This window comes from Rhinatrema bivittatum, chromosome 1 (genome assembly GCF_901001135.1).
Source record: "Rhinatrema bivittatum chromosome 1, aRhiBiv1.1, whole genome shotgun sequence".
Lineage (NCBI taxonomy): Eukaryota > Metazoa > Chordata > Amphibia > Gymnophiona > Rhinatrematidae > Rhinatrema > Rhinatrema bivittatum.
Window position 1 is genome coordinate 162,517,574 of NC_042615.1, and position 24,180 is coordinate 162,541,753.

At 43.4% G+C, this 24,180-nt stretch overlaps 1 protein-coding gene across 4 annotated transcripts in view; it reads right to left on the reverse strand.

The window, feature by feature from the left end:
• The window catches only part of KLF3 (Kruppel like factor 3), a 45,962-nt gene extending 22,118 nt beyond the window's left edge, over nucleotides 1-23,844 (reverse strand). The window contains exons 1-2 of one of the 4 annotated variants that reach the window (XM_029589443.1): nucleotides 23,483-23,844; nucleotides 8,047-8,144 (exon numbers count right to left, since the gene is read on the reverse strand). In XM_029589443.1, coding sequence (XP_029445303.1) covers nucleotides 8,047-8,103 — 57 coding nt within the window. In that variant the 5' untranslated portion in view covers nucleotides 8,104-8,144; nucleotides 23,483-23,844. Of the gene's footprint in view, nucleotides 1-8,046; nucleotides 8,145-22,779; nucleotides 22,913-23,443 lie in introns of those variants that run through there. The other 3 variants (XM_029589433.1, XM_029589451.1, XM_029589459.1) reach the window with 3 other exon arrangements.
• Between the last annotated feature and the right edge of the window lie 336 nt (nucleotides 23,845-24,180).

Below are 24,180 nucleotides of genomic sequence, written 5' to 3' on the forward strand. Positions count from 1 at the left end.
AAAGTATAATATATCTTCCATGTTTTAACTTAAAGGTTTACTTTGCTTCAGGCACAAAATAGGAGGAAGGTTCCAACAGGGTCTAATGATGTGATGTTTAATGGACTCTATTTAACCCATAACGCTACAGTAAAACAGGTGGACAAACAGAAAGGGTCAGCCAGTTGTAGGTCACTAAAGGGACCTATGTTCTAAGCATTTCCTGCTTCCTAGACATACAGTGGGGAAAAAAAAAAAGACCCTTATACATCAGACTCTTAGAGGCGGATTTTAAAAGCCCTAAGGGCCAGATTTTTAAACATACGCGCGGGCGTAGATTTGTGCGTGCAACCCGGCGTGCACAAATCTACGCCCGATTTTATAACATGCGCGTGTAGCTGCGCGCATGTTATAAAATCTGGGGGCGGCGCGCACAAGGGGGTGCACACCGAGCCCTAGGGGAGCCCCGATGGCTTTCCCTGTTCCCTCCGAGGCCGTTCCGAAATCGGAGGGAACTTTCCTTCCACCCCCCTCACCTTCCCCTACCTAACCCGCCCCCCAGCCCTATCTAAAACCCCCTCCTGACCTTAGTTGACGAAGTTGCGCCTGCCCCTGGGCAGGAGTAGGTTGCGCGCGCCGGCCAAGTGCCGGCGAGCAAGCCCCCAACACGACTGCTGTGCCAGAGGCCTCGGTCCCACCTATCCCCCGGCCCGCCCACTCCCCGCCCATTTGTTCAAGCCCGGGACATACATGCGTCCTGGGGCTTGCATGCGTTGCCGGGCCTATGCAAAAATAGGCATGGCGTGCGCAGGAGCGGGTTTTCGGGGTTACGTGTTTAACCCTTTGAAAATCCGCCCCATGTGCGCCAAAGCCGGGAAATATAGGAGTATCTTGGGCCAGCGTGCGCCGTGCGGTTTTTAAGAGGTGCTTGAGTATGCGTGTATTTATCTCCCAATATGCAGACAAAGTCGGGAAGTCAAAAAAAAAGGGGCAGGCGTGGGCAGAGTCTTCCGGGTCTGTAACCTGACATAGGCACGGGGTCCCCTACTGTGTAACTTTACTTCTGCTATGGATGGTGTCTAAGTTTTAAAATATAAAAAGTCAGCGGTGTTTGAAGGGTGGGGGGCTAATAGAGTAAAAGGGAGGCTATCTAGCTAGGGTTTTAGCCCTTGTACCAGGGAGAACTGGGAACAAACTGGGAAAAGGGGTATTTGTGTTGGTGCATGTACCTAGCAAAATCCCTCCACTTACACGGTAGAAGCGGCATTTGCATGCGTCCATATAAAATTGCGCACATATGTATGCACAAACAGCCGATTTTATAACATGCGCGCGTATATGGCCGAATGTTATAAAATGGCCACTTCCATTTGCATGAGCCGGCAGCTGTTTCAAAGTTACCGTTCCTGTTTCTATTGCATATTTTGGAACTGTAAAAGCAAAAAAAAAAAAAAGAATTAAAAGAATAAAACCCAAGTGCCTTCCTACTCACAAACTGTTTAACAAGTGCATCAAATTCCAAAGAGGAAAGACTGTATCAGAACATTAAACAGACAAAAGGGGAAAAAAAGGTAAGGTATCTTAATTAATGGGCGCTGGATTATACAGCTGCAGCCTGCCGAGGGGATATCCCCATTGTGAAGGAAATGCCTGTGTACAGTGATGATTTTCTAATTGAAAAGATACTCGGTCGGGGGTGGCCTCGACCTTATATGCCAGCTCGGGGGGGGGGCAAATCAACCCGCCACCGTTATAAATAAATAAATAAATAATAAAAATTGATTCCAGATTGGTGACCTGGCATAGCCTGTGGAATCCATGATGGCTCCAAGCATAAACATTTTATCTCTCTGGGAGGAGAGGATGACATCCATTTCCCAGAAACTGTTTAAAATCCCAGCTCGCTCTCTCACTCCAGTGACCAACTATGCTCTGGCTAACTGGTAGAGTTACACATGGTTTGTTTGGATTTAGCTACTTAATGTATAAAACATCCGAATTCTTTGACTATTTCTCTAACAGTCCCTCAGGACACCGTCCCCAACTTGCTTCACTTTTCAGGGCACATTCTCATTCTGGCTGGCCTCACCCAGAGCCATTCAGCAACCAAAAAATGCCACCCCCTACGTAAACGACATCCAGATCCATTCTTTTAACCTTTGCACTCTCCCACTCTGTCCAGTGGTGGATTTGTGACTGAATTCAGGCTGTCTCTACAGGGAATGCTTCCTTCACCGGCTCAGCCTCAGCACTGTCAAAACCACAGAGCTCCCCGGTCTTCCTCCCCAGTCAGCATACACCACCCTTCTTCTACTCACCCAGGGCTGTTTACCTTGGAACCACATTTGACTTTCTCCCTTTCATGCCTATATCCTGTCCCTTACCAAACCTATTCACTCCTTTCTCCACGCCATGGCCCAAATCCAGCATTTTCTTCTTCTCCGGAGGCCAAAACTTAATCCACACCCTGATCATCTGCCTGCACTTCTGCCATCGCCTCCCCATCCCGCAGCTCTGCAAGGACAAGAATCACTTTGGAAACAGCCTCTCTCCGCTGGTTCCCCACTTCCTTCCAAAATCAACTAAAGCTCTCCCCTTTCTTTTTGCAAGAGGTGGCTTTCTCTGCACACCTCTCCCTATGTTTCGAACCTCCTTACCTGTGGCACTCCCTTCTTCAATGCGGTGCTAGGCACAAATCCCTTTTCTGTCTTCCCACTTTGTCCCTGGATTCCAAATCATTTCCTGTTCCCTCTCCGGCCAATGGAATTCGCTTCTCCTTACAATGAAGTAGAACTCCTCTCTCTACAGCCTTCAAGCTGATACATTTCTTAGTGAGGCAATCTATTAATCATCTTAAAACCCACAAACCCTCCTCTCTGAGATCTGCCCGCTGGCCATTCCTGCAGCTGTCCCCTTCTTCACTTATTTGTCCTGTCTTCTCTTTTTGGAGTGTAACTACATTTGGTCAGGGAAAACCCTTTCAGGCTGTACCAGTACAACTTGAGTTACTCGTTCACAGCTCACTGCTTCAACAGCAAGGGGGGGGAATGAAGAAATAGGATTTACATCCAGACAACATCAAACAAGGCACTGATCTGAGCAGAATGAATATACAAATATCGGGGTGACTTGCTCGATACGATGGTTACTACCCTCAAACATTAAGCCTTATGTTTCACTTTGATGCAGCTCCAACACTGTTCTCTGCATCAATGGCGGGGGTGGAAGGAAATTAGAATCAGAAAGCTACCAATAAGGGCCCTGAACTCAGCGGTCGGAGTAACAGATAAGTATGAGAAAATAAGTGTGAAAGCTTGCTGGGCAGACTGGATGGGCCTATTGGTCTTCTTCTGCCGTCATTTCTGTGTGTAAACATTTTCACACTACAAGTGAAAGTGACAAAATCGATGTAAACGGGAAAAAAAAAAAAATCGGTTAAAAGAAAAAACATATCACAGGAATCCACAACAATGACCTGGGGAAAACACACATTTCTACTACTTGCCAAGTAATGACTCAAACAAGATTCAGCTTTGAAGTGCAGGCTTAACTTTTCTGCAGTGCTTACAGTAACCACTTCATTTTATAATCACACCTTTAACTCAAAAGGAGGAACTCGGTTACAAATAGCTAATTTTAGTGCATGAGTTCTTGGTATGCTTGAAGCTCTAATGATGAGAAGCAAGCTTACCACGGACAGACCAGACTTCTAGGACAAACCTTGCACCTGCCCTGACCCGCACTCTTATTTTGTGTTTATATATTTTTTAGTGAATTCACAAGATGTTCTCTTACACAATCTGAACACAGCGTTAACTCATCTGGGAGGATGCTACCAGCATACCATACAATACAACTTTTCTCTACAGCTTTGCTTTAAACCCTAGAACAGACATTTGAACCCCCCCCCCCCCCCCCCAAATTTATATTCAGAGGAGATCTGCTATTCAAACTTTTCTTCTCACATCCTGCATTTGCAAGAAAAGACCTTACTTCCAACTAACAGATCTAAAACCAGCAGTTTACCGCTATGGGCCTCAGTCACCAAGGCTCTCCTCCAATTCTGTCAGCAAAGACCTTGATGAATTGGACCAACCCTATATATTGGAAGCAGCACTTAAAGAAACTAATCACCTCTCTTTTTCCTCTTCCACTCAATTTTCAGTCTCAAGCTCACTTATTCCTGCATTTTCTTCCCTTCTCTGGAAACATCCTTTCATTTACTTCCATTCATTTTAACAAGCTGAGCCATCTCTATACCCACTTCCGAAGAATCAATGCTGCACTGTTCTCCAGAATATATAAACAGCTATTGCAAAAATGTCCTATTGAGACTACCATCCTTCTCCAACCCCAGCCCTTTCAGCACATCTCAGCAACCAACCTATTAAATTCAACTTAATCATATTAAATTATAGATTTTCATTACGTATCTTCATGAGTTTCCTAAATTCATCTTAAATACTCGCCAGTGCTACCACCCCCCAGTCTTACCTTTTAAGACTCATGCATACATTTTTAGACTCCCATAATGTGGAATATACTTCTATATATGACCCTCCCCAACTATAGCAAATGTTTTAAGCACTCCCCTCCAATCTCACAGACAAAACTATGGTCATTAATAAAGCTCAATGCATCACAATTAAAGTCAGGAGATGTACTGACTAATAGTTGCAAGAATCAGTGCTATTCCTAATGATCACTGCACTTTTCAGGAATTCTCCAAAAGGCTTTACACTTTGGAAATAAAGCAGCTAGCTATTTTTCTTCTCTTTACAGATAAATTCACATGTACAGTAATTCTCAATGCCTGGCACAGATTCATTGGTCTTGGACTCACAAATCATATCATCGCTGCGCGCACACGGCAGTCGATTTTTAAAGCAGCGCGTGCCCGTCCATGTGTGCGTGGTTCCCGATGCGCGCACATGGACGCAACGATTTTATAACATGCGCGCGCTGGCGCACACGTTATAAAATCTGATGGCTGCGTGCACATGCACACCGGATTTTAAAATCCACGTGTGCAGGATGAGTGTGTGTGTGTGTGTGTGAATTTTTGCTAAATACGCGTGGCGACGAAATTGAGCGTCCTCCAGTTCCCTACCCCCTCTACCTAAACTTCCTTCCTCTTCCCCTCTCCTCCCCGCACCCTAAACCTAACTTAACTTTTTCAAAATTTTTTATTTTACTACTCACTGCTCCTCTGGAGCAGCAATAATCTCCGTGTGCCGGCTGGCTGCCGGCGTGCGCTTCCATGGGACAGTATCGAATGGTGCTGTCCCAGCCTGTCCCCCGCCCCTCCCAGAGCCCACCCCTTTGGAGAGGCCCGGCCCTTGTGTGTGTACTGGGGTTTACGCGCGAGGCTGAGCCAGTTATAAAATGCGCACAATTCACGCAAGGCCCAGACACACATAAACCCCCCACACGCAGGCCTTTGAAAATGTTTTTGACAATGTACAGTAATAATTCTGATGATCTCCAAATGACACAGGTGTCTAGCTCTCCAGAATTCTCCAACTATGTCCTGTAAGTATACAACATTAGGCTTCCACAGTAACTGAATTCCATTAAAGCTCGTCACTTTTAGGTTGGTGAACATGTTCTCACAGTACTTATAATGCAAAAACCCCCCCCCCCAAAAAAAAACTTCCATAGACTATCGCCATGACTTCATGCATTTGCATCTCTTTATCTGCATATTTTCTATTAAAGCCATAGATTCATGACAAAAATGGTTCACATTTAAAGTTAAATGATCTATCAGGATGTATCTGTAACATTTCCATATAAGTCTAGATTACGGCAATACATTCACCACATGCCCATTTCACAAGAAATCTCAGGGAAGATTTCCCACATTGTGTAAGAGGCACTACAGGGCTCCATTTTGTTTGTTTTCACAGTAAACTCCCACACAATCAGACTCCACTGTCCCCAATAACAAAAATGTGCCTGCAGAACTGAACTTGAGCTGCCCTCTCACACAAAAGCCATTCTGAATCAATCTTCGGCGTTTCCTTTGCGACAGAGCTTACGGCCAAATCCATTTCGTACTGGGTCAGTGATGCACAGAAAGGTGAAACCCGTGACAGGCCTAAACTTGCCTGCAGTGTGGCAGCATGGAAACATTAGATCTATAACCTGCAATGCTTAGGAGCTAGAGAAGAATCGAGCCCATAGGAAGCGTGCGGTTAACCGAATGCACAAACACAGCTGGCCAGGGCTGCAGCCCAGAGCAACCTCAAGTAGTCATATCCTGGCTCTTCACTGCCGTCGTACAAGAGGTCAGGAATGTTTGTACCTCTACATGGTCACTGGAATGATTTCAAAGCAGCATCTTGAACGGACTGATCTCATGTTATACAAGAGGGGTTACTTTTTTTGAAAGCTGCACATGAAAGCAAACCTTAAATTGGCTTGCATTGTTTCTTTTCCCAACAGGTTACCACCAAATATTATGGGGCCAATGCAATACAGTGCGCTCAGCCGAGCGCACCGTATAACCTGCATTCGGACACGCGGGTTGAACAGGCGCTAATGAATCCCCAATGCAATGAGGGGATTAGCGCCTATTCAACGCGTGTCCCACCCGGAGTGAGTCTAATAGCACTAATCACATGCTATTAGCCTTCACTCCTGATGCACATTATTTTTTTTTTTTTGCATCTAGGACGCACATCTAGCGCTCAGCAATTAACGCCTGCCTGGAGCAGACGTTAATAGCTGAGCGCATTTAAAACAAGAACAGAAAAGCAGGAAAAAAATGCTTTTCTGTACTTGTTTTAAATGCTTAAAGAAATTTTATTAAAAAGAAACAAGTTAAAAAAAAAAAGCAAAACACTTGAAAGTCGGATGCAGGAAACAGACGCTCAACTGACAAGCGTCAGTTTCCTGAACCCCCGGCACTGGATTTCCTAAACTGCAGAGGGCTGAGTTAGGAATACCGATCGGGGTTGCGTTAGCAAGGAGGCGCTAGGGGCCTTTCCTGGGAATTTCACTTTAAAAAAAAATATCTGTGGGGAAAAATGATTTTTCCCACTGCATTTTCTCCTGTGCATTAATAGCAGTCATTTTTCCCACTGATATTTTGTTAGAACTTTGAAACTGCCAGGAAAAAAATAAAAAAATGAAAATGAAGGTGCCTAGTTTCAAGAAATATTAAAAATACAAGGCAAAATAACGTTTGCTCACTGTAAACAAGAGGGGAAAACAAGTACAAATGAAAAGTCCACTAGTCCTCAAGGGCTGCAAATGGGCCAGATTTTCAGGATATCCCTAATGAATATGCATGTGATAGATCTGCATACCACTGATGCAGTTTTCATGCAAATGAATCATGCATGATATCGATCTCATATGGGATATCCTGAAAACCTGGCTCATTTGCAGCCCTTGAGGAACGAAAAGTAGATACAACTACACTAATGAATGTCTTAGCACACAATCCCTGGCTACTACAACAGATTAACTCACAGTCACCAGATGACTCCAAGGTTCTCAGAGACAGGCTCAGCCAGTCCTGGTTTTCTATCCATTGTATCTAAGGACTTGTAATCTGATTGCTTTCGTGAAAACCAGAAACTGTTAAGTCCACAGATGCACTGTGGGAAAAAAAGGGGATGTGCTCATCCTATCCCCAATGACCACTAGAATAGTTTGAGGGGTATTTTTGGGCACATTGGAAACTAAACAAAAGCATACCATACATATGGTTACAGATATTTATAAAAAGAGGTATATTGTACTGACTGTAACAAGTACAAAAAACAATAATATTAAAAAGCATGAAATTATGGTATACTAAAAACTTCCAACACTAGTTGAAAGCTTGTAAAAAGATACTCAGAACAGTATTTACAACGCTGTGTGACTACATTACAGCAAAGCTCTACTGATGCCTCAGTGCAGATTTACTGTAGATCAGGGGTAGGCAACTCCAGTCCTAGAGTGCCACAAACAGGTTTTCCGGATATCCAAAACAAATATGCATGAGATATTTGCATACAATGGAGGCAGTGCATGGAAATATACTTCATACTTATTCGGTTCTTGCACACTTACCACTGAGATGGGGTCCATCGCCTCTTGCTTGATAGGCACTGGGTCAAACATCAGCATTTTGAAAGAGACCTTTTCTTAGGCTTTGTCCGTCTTCTTGCCTACAAATGTTAGGAGAGTAAATATAAGACATCTGCTTAGTTCAGAAACATATTTGGAAGTCTTAAAGATTTGATTTTAGCTTCTGTGGAATGAATACATGACCTCTACAATCAATGAAAATAAAGTGGCCCTCTATATTGTGAATATCACACCACTGCAACTGATACACAAGCTACAAATGGTAACCTGTGACCCCTAAGATTTCACTTACATGCTGGAATCTCTGGGAAGAATATCTCTGGGGGTGGGAGGGTAGAAGGCAGAGTGAATCACTATTTAAACAACCTCAGACAAAAGAATTAAAAAAAAAAAAAAAAAGCTATTACATTGTGGACATTTCCATATAATCATCTATCTTTCTTAAGGAGACTTTAAAATGTTAGAGAATATATTGTATACGAGTCAAAAGGAACAAGAGAGCCCAAAAAAAAAAACCCCCAATCACAGGCACATGATTATTTTGAAGAATTTGGTAGAACTGCAGCCTTACAAAAAGTAATTCTTTCAACATGTTTTTAGCTAACCCTTTGAAGAAGAAAAATAAAAAGATAGAGGACCACAACCTATGTAGTGCTGGACTCTTCTTTATGGAGTCATTTAATAGGCAGTTATATATATATATATATAAAATTGTAGCTAGTAGAAATGGCATATCCAGTTAGAATCAGTAGATGGAGCTCACTCAGCACAAACCACACACACTGAGGCTCCACAAGCTCTCACCACAAGTGAACTTTCAACCCTGAACACTCGTCAAAGTCAAACTAGATCACCAGTTAGATAGAACGTGTGTTTAGAATTTGATGGTCTGAGTAAAAACATGCTTAAATTATGTGGACAAACGTTTTGCCAATTCTGCTGTGTTAAAAAAAAAAAGGTCTGGGAGCATACAAGCAGCAGCACTTAGAACAAGCAGGAGCTCACAAAAGGTTTAGTTCCGGCATTTACTGTACAGGAAGAACTCGGCTCCCGCATTTACTAAAGGAACATTTTGGCATACAAATAAAGGAAACAGCAAAATAAGGTCTAAGAACAAATGAATCAATGACATTGTGGGCCTGGCCTTCACCTTAAACAGCTAAAGGACTACAAATTTCATTTGGGAAAATACCAAAGAGAAACCAGAGAGAGAGAGAGAGCGCGAGAGAGAGCGAGAGGAGACCAGATACCAGCACAAAGCATGGGCTCCTACAGAACACACACACTTGGCATACAGACATCAGGATAATAGCAACCCTTGTGCTCAAGCTCCATCCATTGCAGGAAGTGCATGCAACAGTAAACCAGATGACAGTCAAAGGGGTTTGCTAACTTTTAACTGTCAAATTTCCAAGCACTTGGAAATGCTGATCAATATCTTTGCTGATGAGGTTTTCACACCTGCAACTTTTATTGCCTCTTATTTACCTTTAGATAAACACAGAAAGAGAATATATCAGATAAGTGTCCCTCTAGTTTGCTTTACTTCCTGATCCAGTATTACTGACCCCAATTAACCTCTTGTTTTCCCTTCACAATTCATGATCCTCTGTACTTGTCCCGTGCTTTCCTGAACCATTATTACTTTGGCCTCTCTCACCTCCATCAGGTGTTTATTCCATGCATCCACCACCCTTTCTGTGAGGAAATGTTTTCTGATGTTATCCTCAGGTCTACCTTTTTGGAGCCTCATGTCATCAGCTCCTTCACTCCGAAAAGTTTGCTTTTACCAGCCCCGGGGGCCAAACTACTGTTTTATAAAATTTTCTAGCCATCAGATTAAATTGTGGACAAAAATCTAAATAAGTAGTATTTAATACATACTGAATATAGAGTAGCTATCAAAGTACACTGTATTGTATGCTCACAGTGCAGGATCAGATGCCAAGCTGAAGGGCTAAAATCAGGCCATTTCCAAAAATTTAGGCCATCCCTCTTTTTTGTACAGTATCAGCCAAATTTTAAATCCCCTCCCCCCCCCTCCCCGCACGCTAAAAACGAGGGTTACGTGCGTGGCCGTGCCTTGTGCATGCTACACGCATCTTCAAAGGGGCCCAGCCACACGCGTAACCCCCGTTACATGCCGAAGTGCCGGGCCCAGTTAAAGGGGCAGTCCAGGGGGCAGGGCCATTTGCCGCTGTACCGGGGAAGGATCAGAAGGCATGTGCAAGTTGCTAGTGCTCCGTTGGAGCAGTAACTAACCAACAAACAAAAAAGACAGGTAGGAGAAAGGTTTCAGGGGGTGGGAGGTTAGGGAAGTGGGGAAGGCCTCGATGTGTTAGGGAAGTGGGGAAGGCCCCCTTGCGTGCGCCGTACGCACGTGTGCACAGATTACAAAATTCACCACGCATGTGTGCGCACCACTCGTATTTTATAACGAGCGTGCAGCCACGCACGCATGTTATAAAGTATGTGCATTCGTGTGCACGCGTCGGGTCCCGCACAACATGGATGTGCGTGTCTTTAAAAATCTACCCCCATCTGTACAGTTCAGAAAAAAAAAAATCTGGACAACTAGCAACACTAATGTCAACATGAGATTTATTAAAATAAATAAATAAATAAATGTATCTGAGACATCTGCTTCACAAATCAGTAGTAACAGTGAACAAAAGGAAAAAAAAAATCTTTTCAAAGGTTAATGTTCACCAGCATGAGGAAACTGCTCCAAGGTCCCTTCTACAGACTGTCTCTGCAATACCTGGACAGTGTTTTGGGGAAAAGCACTAAAACCCTTTATGACGGCTCTGTTTGACTCGCACCACATGGGCTACAGACTTTTCGCTCTCGAGTTTGGTCACTCTCCCACTCCTTGGTTAAAAACCTGTGCTAGAAGGGTTAGTCACCAAGTAACTGATCAAACAGACTGCAAATGGAACAGCTGAGAGAAAAATCCCAAAGATCAGGATAGACCATGCCAAGGGATAAAACGTAAAAAACAAATAAAATAAAATGGTATGCAGTACTTTCTATGACCTTCCAAGTAAATCAGCATCTTCAGGCTTGGAGTGTTTTCCTGCAGCCTACTGGAAACTGGCATTTTTTTTACAAACTAACAATACCATTTACATGTCTTCTGAATTTCCAGTGAAATCATGGAAAGAAATTGAGGCTGAAGTGTTCCTGCATAGTTACACTGCAAGCCAGTGGCAGCCTGCCAATACATTTCTAAGGGGGTGGGAGGAAAGGCACCATTATGAAAATTATTGCCAGAGGGGATGGGGGAATTTCTGGATAAAGATGAACCCATTAAATTCCATGATGTATTGGGTACATTTTTTAACCCTCTACCACAGTAGTGTAATTTATGAGCAAAGACACAAAGCTATTGTCATTTTAGGTCATGTTGCAGTGTATTCAACTTTTTTTTTTTTTTTTTTTTTTTTTAGAGAATCCTGAAAATTAAGGCAGATTTGGCTTTTCCTGTTCCACTGTCAGACTTCAAAAGATGTAAAAGTGCACATAATCCCAAAAAGAAATGAACCTGTAGCAAGATGACATGTCATTGTGGCTTTCTTTAGGGAGAAGGGAAAACAAGTTTCCTTTCCTGTAAGCAGGGTTCTAGGTAGATAGCAGGATGAATTAGCCATTATGCATGGGAGATGTCATCTGATGGTGCAGACATGAACCCATCTCTCAAAGACATGAATACACTGCCTTGTGAGTCCCTCAGACTCCTCCAGAGTTTAAGCTTCAGTAAGGTGCCCCACTATCCTGGCAAGCAGGTGGGTATTAACAATGGCTAATTCATCCTGCTGTCTACGGAGAAACTCCATTCACAGGTAAGCAAAATTTGCTTTCTCCGTTGACAAGCAGGCATGAATTAGTCATTAAACAAGCCGAGGATTGTACAGTGGAAGCACTTACTAAACACAACCCAGCACCACTAAGTAGAGAGTGGTTTACTGGTAGAACAGGCTGAGAAGAACTGCTTGCTGAAAGTTACTGTTACTTTGGGACACGTTGTCCAGATAGCAGCGGGACATAAAGGTGTGCACGGATGACCAAGTAGCAGCTTTGCAAATGTCTTCAATGAAAGTGACTTTGAGATGAGCCACTAAAGTCATCATAGCTCTGACCCGAAGAGCCTTGACTGCATTTAATCGATAAGCCAGCTTGAGTATAACAATGCATGATACAGTCCACTAACCAACTGGATAGAAAAGGTTTCTCTACTACTATTCCCAATCTACCGGGATCAAAAGACACAAAACAGTTGAGAAGCTTGGTGATGAGGCAAGGCTTGTATAGAGTCCAAGGAGCGAAGAGCCCATTCTCTTCTGTTTGCACGTGACCTTGAGAAGAATCAGGCAGCTGAATAGCTTGGTTAAAATGGAATATAGACACTGATTTTGGAAAGAATGCAAGGCAAGTGTGCAGAATCACCTTGTGAAAATAACTGCAAGTATCGCGAGTAGAAGTCAAAGTGACAGCTATGACGAACACCACTTTCCAAGTGAGGGACTAAATCCACCAACTCGAGATTCAAAAGGAGGTTTCAAGAGTTGTGCTAGTACTTCGTTGAAGTCCCAAGGTGCTGGAGGATTTACTGAGAGGCAGTACATGTATGAGGAAACTCCCATGCATGCTCAGTAAATCTTTACCGAGTTTTGAGAGATGGGTCTATGTCGGCATGAGATGGCATCACCCATGCGTAATGGCTAATTCACTTCTGTTTGTATGATTATTCCAAAAACATGCAGTTTTAAGGTGAAAAATTATATGTCCTTCAGGGTACAAATAAGCAGTGCAGTTTGGATTAACAAGTATTGCAAGAGAACAGAGGAAAACTGGCAGTCAGATCTCTTTTTTACCTAAGTAACAAGGAAATTTATCCAAGCTTTCACAAATAGTCCTGTTTTATGGCTTTTCACCTAAGGACAGAATGGAAGAACCCTCTGGAGGAATCAGGTCCATCAACTGGAAAGGCTTCAGGGACTGAGGAGGCTGGATGTTCAGATAACAGCTGTGCTGGTGTTGGTGGTGGTCTGGATTATTTTGAGATCTTGTGGTTGGAAATGGGAGGGGTGCTGGGTGTGAATTAAAAAGGGGATCTTGCGTGCTCAGCTATCCAGTAGGGTGCAGTATGACGACAAAAACTGTCTTAGATAAGGCGTGATCTCTTATAGGCAGTCATGCTCTATGACTGGCAACTGGGATATATCCTTGGCAGTAATAACTGGGTGGGCTGGATGGACCATCTGATCTTTTTCTGCCATAATCTATTCTATTACTATAGGCTACACACTTGAATGTTGGATGAGAGATTACTACAGGAGGTAGGAAGCATAGCACTGAGTACATACCCCCCACTCTCTATGCTGAAAAGGCCAGAATTCAGCCCTGCTTTCCTGATCCTCCCATACACTCCACACTGCGTATTTTTGCCCAGGCAACCCAGCTTGTCCAAACAGGATATACAGTAGCTGCTGATAAATTTCTATCCACTCCCTGCACATCAGCAAAGCCAAGTGAAGCAATTGATTTTGTATGCAAATAAGGACAGAGGTGCAAAGGTGAGCTTCAAGACAGAGCCCTTAGGAAGTTATGCCATGGCAAGTGAGGCATACAAACCCCTAGGAGCTATTCTTTATCAAAAAAAGACAGATTCGCAGCTTTGGGAATAGTTTGTTTCCACAAAAGCCATCTCTTCCAGAGAATTTCTGCTATCAATAGTAAATGATTTTTCCCTAAAAAGGATTTCATAAGTGTACGGTTTAAGTTCTCCAGTCATATTAAATGTTAACTTTTATTTTCAGTCACAAAATGGTGAACCTACCGGGAATGCAATAAAAATACTCATACCCCTATGCTGCAAGGCAAGAGCTCCTGTGAAATGCTGTCATCTGCTGTGCAAAACTGCCCTTCAGTGAAGCCAGTTTCTGAGGAATCACTCTATGACCACCTCTGTGCTTGGCTACTACGGTTTTCTGCTTCACCTGTCAGCTGTACAATCTTCTTGATCACTCAGACCACTATCACACTGCATCTGCTTCAATGCTTCACTGGTATCCCCACCCCCCTCACAAAAAAAAAAAAGGTGAGAGTATATAGCAGTCGCCTGCAATTATAAAACAAAACATTTATCATGATGGCGCTCAAAGTCCATGGCTAGGTGATCTCAGCCATAACTAATCAGATTCAAAAGTACAGGGCACCCAGACATTCCAACTCAAAGTAATGAAAAACAGAGATGTGGATAGGCAAACTGAATGGGCGGTATGATCTTTATCTGCTGTCAATCTATATTAAAACACACACACACACACACAACGGTATTACATACCTAAAAGCCAGTGTTTCGGTTTTGGTAAGGACCAGCAAGCCACTACCACAATTCGCTTATGATAATTCACTTACAATTCAAAGTGTTAGAAGTCATAGATGCACGTTTTAAAAGTATCTCTCCAGAAACATAATAAAGAGAAACTAAACAGGAGGGTCGTATAGGAATGTTTTGAACTGCCGATTACATAAATCAAAAACATGTTTTGCTGCTTTAAGTCAACAACCAAAGTTGTGTGTCCCCAGGCAAAGTGCAACTCTGACCCTACCACTTCCTCTGCCTCAAGCACCACTGGTGGCTGCAGGGTACAAGGAAAAAGGAAAAAAAAAAAAAAAAGTCACTTGGCTGATAAGAGCTGGTACAAGAGTGACCTGCAGGATGGGTCAGCATTCACAGACCACAGAACCTCAAGATTATTTGCTGAGGTTTAGAAAAAAGTTTACTGAAGATTCCAAATTTAAAAATAAAACAGCAAAGTATGAATAAATTTAAAGGTGCTCTGAACCAGAGGGCAGAGTAATACTCAGCCCAAGGCTCCTCTGTGTGGGGGTTTTACATGCTGAAGAATTTCAACAACGTTATCCAATGGAGCCCAGGCTTAAAATCAGAGATTAGGAAGTCATGCAATAAAGCTCAAAAAAAGATGAGTCGGGAGTAACATCAGACTTGTTGCCGAAGGTGGCAAAACTTCGGTCACTGTAGACCTCAAATTCCTCAATTTCCAGCCTGTCACCGGACCCCCCCTCACTGGTCCTCTGATTCTTTGCCACTGCTCATCAAACACCACCCCGTTTCCACAACCTCAGCTTTCCAGGGCTGGCACTGCCATTCTGAGAAGGCACGGCGCATTTTGCTTTTTTCAGAATAGCAAAGCCACTACCGGAGATCTGAGGTCAATCAGCAGGGAAGCAACGGGAAGTAAAAAACTGTGAGGAGCGAGCAGGAAGAACTGAGGGAAAGAACTGGTCCCTGAGAGATGGATATGATGGAGGGTAGGGGCCTTTCAGAAAGCCGAAGGTCCAAGGAGAGAAGGGGAGAGGCGGTTTGACGTTGATACAGCACTTGCGTTGACGATGCTTAGGGGCAACAAAGAAAATCTATCAAAGAGTAAGATGTGAAAATATTCCTCCACAGAAAAAAAAAAAAAAGCAGATGAAATAAAACCAGTAACAATAAAAAAAAAAAAAATGGAACAAAGGATCTCAAGCTGTGAAGAAGTGAAGGGACAGCCAGCATTCAACTAGCATGTATGGTATAACGCAAAAAAACAGGCCCTGTGGTCCTCGTCTTCCAGATAGGCTGGGGCAGTTCTGCTTGTTCCTCACTGCACCTATAGACCCCTGATTTCCAGTTTCTCTAGAATAGCAGGACTACATGTCCACAGATGCAACCAAGGGGGGAGGACAGGAGCCAAGGCTGGCCTAGCCTGGTCATCCAATGAACGTGGCTCATCCCTCAAGGAGTGGCACAGAGTGAACCCTTCACCCAGCAGAATGGAAGGTTGCTCCAAACTCTTGTTTTGCTGTACAGCTGACTCTGTGGGAATGTGAACTGAACCCATAACCAAATCACAGGTAGAAAAATAAAATATTGAATTTTGCCCACTACGTTATCTTACCAGTGACTCAGGTATCTTTTTTTTTTTTTTTTTGTGTGCAAACTGTGCCTCTGGGCAGAATGTTCATTATAGCCACCCTTTTCCCTTAAATCACTTTGTGGATTTCTTCTGGGTTCCTTACAGAACAGCCTGGAATAAACATAAATAAATTAAACCTTACTTCTTTAGATGATTTTGCGGCAGAAAAAAAAAAGTCACCAGGGCCCAAAATCATGCAGCAGAGACAATTCAATTCCACGACACAAGCATATTTTATCAACGTCTGCCATTCAAACACTGGATTTGTTGAAATTCAATATTCTTCGAAGGGTTCATGATGCTGCAATCTAATGGTTACAGCGGCAACCTAAGCGTTCACAGAAGTGCCAAAACTTACGAGCTATTTGACTTTTCTTCTCTGATGTTTATTTCCAAGTGAACTTGTCAGAGAAACACTGAAAGTCCCTCATTTTCCAGCATTCTCAGTTTACCCAAATTTGCATGGGCAGAAAAAGCACATTTATCCCTTCTACCCTTTTCGTTCTGTCACACTACTACAAGAGGCCGCCAGACTTTCTGCACCAGAGACAGCTGCATGCATGTTTGTTTAGTTATAAAAACTGTAAGGTTCACTAGATCCTGTTTTAAAATGATGGAATCTACATACCAACTGCATCAGGATTCCAAGCAGGATGGGGTTAACATTCACGGAGGAGCCAGGATTATAATCCTATGAATGAATGTGGGGTAAGCCAAATGTTTCGGACAATAGCCAGGGGCTGTCGCAAAGGGGCGAGGGGGTTGGGGGTAGGGAGGAGATGTGACTCAGGGCGGCTGCCCCAGGCCCCACACAGGAAGGAGATAGATGTTCCTGGTCAGGTTCACCGGCAGAGCAGAAGGGACAGCATTATCAGCCAGCACCCATGTCTTGCCCCCTCGCCCAGGAGTCAGGCTAGTGTCTGAGGCGTCATCAGCTGGTGAAATGCAGTGGCTCCCTGTTTTCTTGGTTTTGGCCCACTAGTCTTCAGTCCCTGAAGCAAGTTCACAATAGGCCTAGACCTCGAGGGAAGGGTGTTATCAGCCCTTACGGGCCAGAAAGGTGCTTGCTGGGGTCCTGCAGTGCCCAACATGGAGTAAAGTGCCACCTAGAGATCATTCTTGGGGAAAAAGACAGAACAGCAAATGTATATAAATAATAAATCTGTACAGACTACTCTCATCACTATTCAATCTAAGAGTAACACCCCCCCATCATCACTATCTAATTGCAAGGCCCTGCTCCAGCTGATTCACCCCAATAAACTGAATTTAAGCACTTGGGACAACATAAAAAGAGTAGTAATAAGAACAGATTTCAGAGATTAGGTAAAATAAATTGTGGCAGAGAGCAGAGAGCTGGTATTGTTTTAAGTGGGAATGTATATGCTCATCTATCCAAAGTGGTAAAAAACAAACAAACAGGAGATGAAGGACAATTGGTGCTCATCTGCTATCATCTAATAGGTTACAGTAATTATTATGAAATGCACACAGCAGCTCAGCAGGGCACAATACTTTAGAAAGGTTAAATCATGCCACCAAAAATCTGCTCGCAACTTGCCCCACCTACAACTGCTCTGGGAACTACAAAGGACATCTATTGCACTGAAATCTGCATGCAATTTACCCTGAATAAGGCTTTGAGATTACCATAGGCAAGAAGGTGTCAGAGAGACTGGCTGCTGTGCTGCAGCCTCTCCAGGTGCATCACAATACTTTTATCACCCCTTCAAGAGAGGGCTACGATTCCTGCAACACAGGGGAGATAACTCCAAACTATTTGCTACCTTAAAATGCATGTCAAGATTTTATTTTATTTTTGTATTTGTATAAGAGCAGTTCCTACAATATAAAACTGTCTTAAGAAATACAAGCTGTGGGTAGGTACTCTTCTAATCTCTGTTTTTACATTTATCAGACAGGAGGAGGAGGAGGAGGAAGGATGGCTGGGGAAGAAAACAGGCAGCAGCGGTCACCTCCTACTTTCCCTTATCAGTTCAGACTGCTGGCTGGTTTCCTGCCTCAGACTTCTGCAGTGCTGCACAGAATGAGGAATAGGATTGGAGTTGGGAGAGGGGAACAAAAAAAAGCACCAGGGAGGTTTGCAAATGATGTGGTAACAGTCCTTCCACACAGTTCCAAAACACCACAGGAAAGGGGGTGGGGAGGCCTTAAAGGCTATCACAAAGAAATAAGATGGGATTCACAAAGAAATAAGATGGGGAATCACTCTAAAGTCGCAGTAACCCTTTTTCTGCAGATTTATGGTTTCACAGAAATAAAGTGCAGCATCCAGTAAGAGCAGCAGATATGACATGCAATGTGAACGATGCACTGGGATGTACAGGGTAAACTGTCCACATGCTGAGCATATTCCACACTTCATGCTGTTTACTTATTTAGGCTATTCTGCCCTGTTCTGATTAAGGGGGTGCAATTCTCAAAGGCTAGTCACAAATGTATTTAGTCTTATCAAAATGGTATAATCAACATTTTCTTTGCTTACCCATATATCTATGAACTGTAGATGTTAAACTTAAAAACACTACTGCTTCTAAATCAGAATATACAAAATATTTTAGACTTAAAAAACAGAACAGAGCGCCTGCAGGCAGGTCCTGTTGCTAAGGAAATCCTCTGACCTTCAGGCTCCGGTGGGGGTGGGAGGAGAGGAGGGGAGGGGAAGGGCGGGTCTGGTCAGTTTTCGGTCCAAACAACCCTTCCTTTGGCAGCTGGAGCCAGTATTACCTCAGTTCATCTCTCCATGTGGCCTCAGCAGTCGTGGGAGGGAACAAAGCATCCTTATCTAAGCTTCACCAGGCTAGCATCTTTATGCACCCTTATTTAGTTGTTTTTAAATATAAGAATGAGGGTTTGTTTAATGACTAGAATTTATTTTAAAACAGAACACAGACTTTAAATTCTTTCTAAACTAGTGGTTTCCAATCCTATCCTGGGGACCCCCCTCAGCCAGTCAAGTTTTCAGGATATCCACAATGAATATGCATGAGAGAAAATTTGCATGCACTGCCTCTTATAACATGCAAATTTTCTCTCATGCATATTCATTGTGGATATCCTGAAAACCCGACTGGCTGAGGGGGGTCCCCAAGATAGGGTTGGGAACCACTGCTCTAAACAAACCTATAACACACTGCCTCTCCAAACCTACATTGCAACTGGAATAGCAGTACAAATCTGAAAGTGAAATGTGAACTACATAAATCTAGCTACAGTAATATATTCTTTTTTGGTGTGTATGTGCACACACACATACATGCTGCACTTATATATATATATATATATATATATATTTAATTTATTTTTTTTTAAAGTCCTGAACTTTGCTCATTTGAGCATATGCCAAGATATAGAACAGCTGCAGGTTGATATTCTTGTACCCTTTTGGCTGTGTTGTACTAAAACAAAAACAAAATTTAACAATTCTGTACTCAGCATGAAAACGTCCACTGCAGCTTTAAGGGATTGCTGTACATGAGCTCTGCAGACCACCCAGGTCCCTCCCTCCTTTATGTGACCTGGAAAGCTGACATATAGCATCATGTGTGGCTAATTCCTATGCTGGTCTAATAAAAAGCCGACAAGAATCCAGGCTTCTCCAAAGGACCAATAAGACTGCCAAAGGGGGAAAAAAAAAGTCAGCTCTGCAGAATAGAAGCTTTAAAACCTTACAAATGCAGCTTTACTTTTCAGGGTAAAAAGGTGAACTGTGGTTTTGCAATGTGACAAAGGCAGGCACATTAAGCAATCACAAATGTGGAGAGATAAGTGCCTGGGTGGAGACTGGGAGTTGTGGGGCAGTGGCAGGGGGGGGGCCTGGCCTGGGGCCGCGATCTACCAGAAAACAGCCTCAGACACACCACAACACCTCCCCCCACTTGGAATGTGTGACGCAAACCTCGGCCTTGAAACAAAGAACAGGAAATGGCTCTGTTGGCTGCTGTGCTGGAGAGAAAGCACAGAGAAACATTTAGCCAGCCCTCCCTGACCCCTATTCATGGGCAGATGGAGTTTCTTAAACAACAACAGTGGGTGGAGGTGTTTATTGTATGGGTGTGAATGAAAACACCAATTTTATACACCAGACCTGCCCTATTTACAAATATAAGGAGGAGGTGTTAGTTTTATTTAGGCATTTTTTTTTGTTACAGTAACCAGCGCATACTGGACACAGGTTATGACAATTAACCCCAAGCTTTCCCTCAGAGTTATATTTCCTTTCCGCCTAAACGGCTAATGTTTAACCAGTGCGCAAACTCTGCAGCTAAGCAATTTCTCTGTGCAAAACTCAGGAATAAATTACTTAACCTTTCAAACCGCATGCATTACTTTATATGAAATAAATCAACATGCAGGTTACCTAGGCAATCAGAACTATTAAGAGATAGCACTCCATGCAAAAAATACAAAAGTAAAATAAAATAAAAAATTGCCGCTACAGCTGTAAAAATCACAGGCAGAAAGACTTTGCGATTACCTCAGTTTTACTGAGCTGCGGGGCACCTTCCCACGTTATTTCCTGGGGAGCCACGGGAAAGCTATTGGTCTGTTCCCCCTCTTCCTCTATTATACTATCATATAACAATAATCCAAACGACAACAAACCCCGAAGGTACAGCCTCTTCCAGTAGCTCACAACTTCTCACGTTAATAAAGTTTATTACATAGCAAAAATGCCTTTCCACAGGTTTACATTCTAAAATATAAATCTTCACATACTGTACTGAAATACGCAGCTTTAAACCATATGCATTTCACATCACACACAAACATCCACTAAAAACACTCCTACCTATTACCCCAAACTCTCCCACCCCACTATTCATTCATATATCCATCCCACCACAAAGAAGAATATTACTATTCTAAAATCAAACTCTTCAAAGCCAGCCAAAGAGCCCACAACTGGTGGCTAAGTCTTCATTAAAAAAAAAAAAAGTGAGAAAATATACAGGAGGTATGACCACGGTTTGTTCCACTGGAAAACATTTTCAACGGGTTTTTGGGCTTTTATATCCCAACGGAGAGACAGAGGACTAAAACAAATTCTGGGTCATCACTGTCATTCTTGCGAATAGGCGCCAGCGGCAGCTTTAAACATCACAACGATAAAAACTTGTGTACATCTCTCTGGATCAACTGCAAATCTCTGTGTTGCTAGCTATTGTAGCAGCAAAAATAATGCCTGGAAATCAACACAATAGCCGCCCTCTTTTATTAAAAAAAAAAAAACTGGAAATGGTCTTAGAAGAAAATCAAAACACACAGTAGAATAGAATACCTTATTTCAGTTCACGGTTCAAGGAAAATGGGAATGTCCCTAATGCCAAGTCAGACATAACCAGAAGCCGCCCCCCCCCCCCAAACAAACAAAAAAAAACCCCAAAACAAAACAAAAAAAAAACCAAACCACCTTACATCTCATCGACCATGGTAACCAGAATAAATTAAGATTCTAGCTCGGCAATTCCAGAGTCGTCCTCAATTTGATGTTGCCATCTTTCCCATGACGTGCTTTAAAAGCAGACTATTTTTTTTCTCTTAACTTTACACCAAAGCTATCCTATGTTCCCCACAAACCCACAATTGTGTTTTCTGGTTTCCACTCTCCACGATGCTGTATCTACTTCCATACAGGACACTGTGCAGCGAGGGGCAGCAGCCCAGCACCAGAGCATTCTCCTCAGGGCACAGGTTGAACAGACTTGGTCTGTTATTACAAAAAGCATGAAGGCAACCAAATGGAAAGTTGTTAAATTATACGACAGTAACCTTTCCTTATCTACTTGAAAAAGTCAAGCGTGCTGTGAAAAGAGCAGTAAGCCACAACACCCACTTCAAACTCTTCCCACTGCACTTAACACACTCGCTACACCAAATTCAGCAAGAGAAAGAACAAAATTCCTTTAAAGCAAGGGTTTCCCCCCCCCCCCCCTGAAACGACAACATAATTATTTGGCAGGTTCCTGTTTTATATGAAGTTGATATATGCAACAACAAATCAGAGATCATAAAACGGTCTCATATACTAATATTTTGTATCCAAAAGAAGAAATGTGTAATAAACGGGAGTTTCAGTCCATTTTTAGACAGTTACAAGTTGCTTATCGATAATCTGATAGCGAGGCCGAAACCAATTTAAATCCATAGGTGAATGTGAATTAAAAACAACAACAAAAAAAACCCCAAACCTGGTTGGCACATCTGACTTCAGTAGAGTGAGGAACAATGGATGGTGGGGTATCTAATTTAGTCAAACCCTGCATTTATCATTCAGAAGCTTTCCTTGTTTTCAAAATCAGTCAGCATTGTTCAGGATTTGTCGTCTGTGAATGGGACTCTTGCCCCTAAGTTACCTGCAGGAGCGAGGACAACGTTCCAATAGCCCCACAAAAATTCATAAAACACATTTTTTGCTTAGGTCAGGAAAAGCGTTAGCAAAGAATACATTCATTTCATATTCATTTCAAAAGATACGTAGGTCAGCGAAAAGAATCTTAGTTTTACAGCGTTCGTCTGACAAGCTTTGTGATCTTGGGCAAGGCACTATCACTGGTTGCCTCAGGTACCCACCTAGATTATAAAAACTCTGGGGCATAATGGACTGACCTGAATTAAAAAAAAAATTGCAGTAAATAGTCTTAAGTATTACTTGAAAAAGCCGGCTAAAAAATACTAAAGGGAAGAAGTCTCTAAAGCACTTTGAATTTACCATAATTTCAGAACAGCAGGTCTTCCACTGTAACTCTTGAAAAACAATCACTGATGGGGTCTGAGCGCCAATTCAGCAATCACTCCTGTAGGACATTATCTGGGGGCCAGTCCTATTTTCTTAAGATAAATACCATGTCCTCAAGTAATGAAGAAGGCACTTACTAGAGATCCAACTTTTACAGAATATACAAAAAAATAAGGTATAATTTCCTTTACTGGTAAAGACAAATTAAAAAAAAAAAAGAGAGGAGGAAGACAACTTGGCACCTGAGTTCACAAGAAGCAGCCTGGGCCTCTTTTAAATGGACTGTCCTGGAATTGAACTCCGGCTTCCTGTCTCCAAGAGGTGGAGGGAGGGGGGAGAGAAAGAGAGAAAGCAGCCGTGGCAGCAGCAGCAGCCGGTATGGCTTCGGGCCATGGGGCTGTCGCCTGCAGGAGGTGCAAAGGACAGGGAACGTGCCCACCAAACCCGGGTCCTGCTGCCATAGAAGGGGACGGGGAAACTGCTAGAACATTTTTCCCCCGGGACTCCAACAGTCCTGTAAGTTGTTTCCAATCGCTTAGCAATCAGCCCGGTATTTCCACACGCACACATGCAGCTCAGTCACTGCAACCTTCGCCACTTTCACCTCAAAAGGCGCATGCTTCCAGCGCTAACTTACTGTAAAGCGAGGACAAACCCCCCAAAAAAAGCAAGTCACCTAGGTCTTCTGTAATTCCAACCAAATGCTTAAAAGGTGGCAAGATTAAAAACAAAAACAAGAGGCTTCTTAGCGAACAAAACACAAGGAAACCAAACCAACCCGAAATGGGAATCAAAGCCAGCGGGAGCCCGGGAGTGGTGCGCGCAGGAGCTCGTGCCGGGAAGATGTGAGCGCTCCCTGCCCCTCGCGCCGGCTCTGGCAGCGCCTCTGGCAGCCCTCTGCCGCGCTCACGTGACCACGGCGGCGCCCCGAGCCTCCCAGGGCGGGACTGCAGGAAGGGAGGAGCAGGGCGGCTGCGATACTCAGCCGGCTGCCCAGCCCAAGGCCGGGCGGCGAGGATGAGGCGAGTCACTCACACAAACATGCGTCGCGGACATGCTCCCAATTCCCCGCCCTCCCTCTGTCATTGCCGCCCCACGCAACGTTGCAGAGAGAAAGACGCGCCTTCTCCTTCCTTTTCTCCCTCCCTCCCTGCTTTTCTCTGGAAGTACTGAGGCGTGTGCCGGGCACCGCGCTGCAAAAAAAAAAATTGCCCCGCATAAAGGAGAAAAACAACCAACAACAATCCTGCAAGATCAGAAAAAAAAAAAAAAAAAAAAGGGCGGTAGCGGCAACACCCAGATCACAAGGGGAAAGAAAGGGGATGCTTGAGGGACGTAGGGCTGGATATCTTCAGATTCACTGCCGTGTGGGGG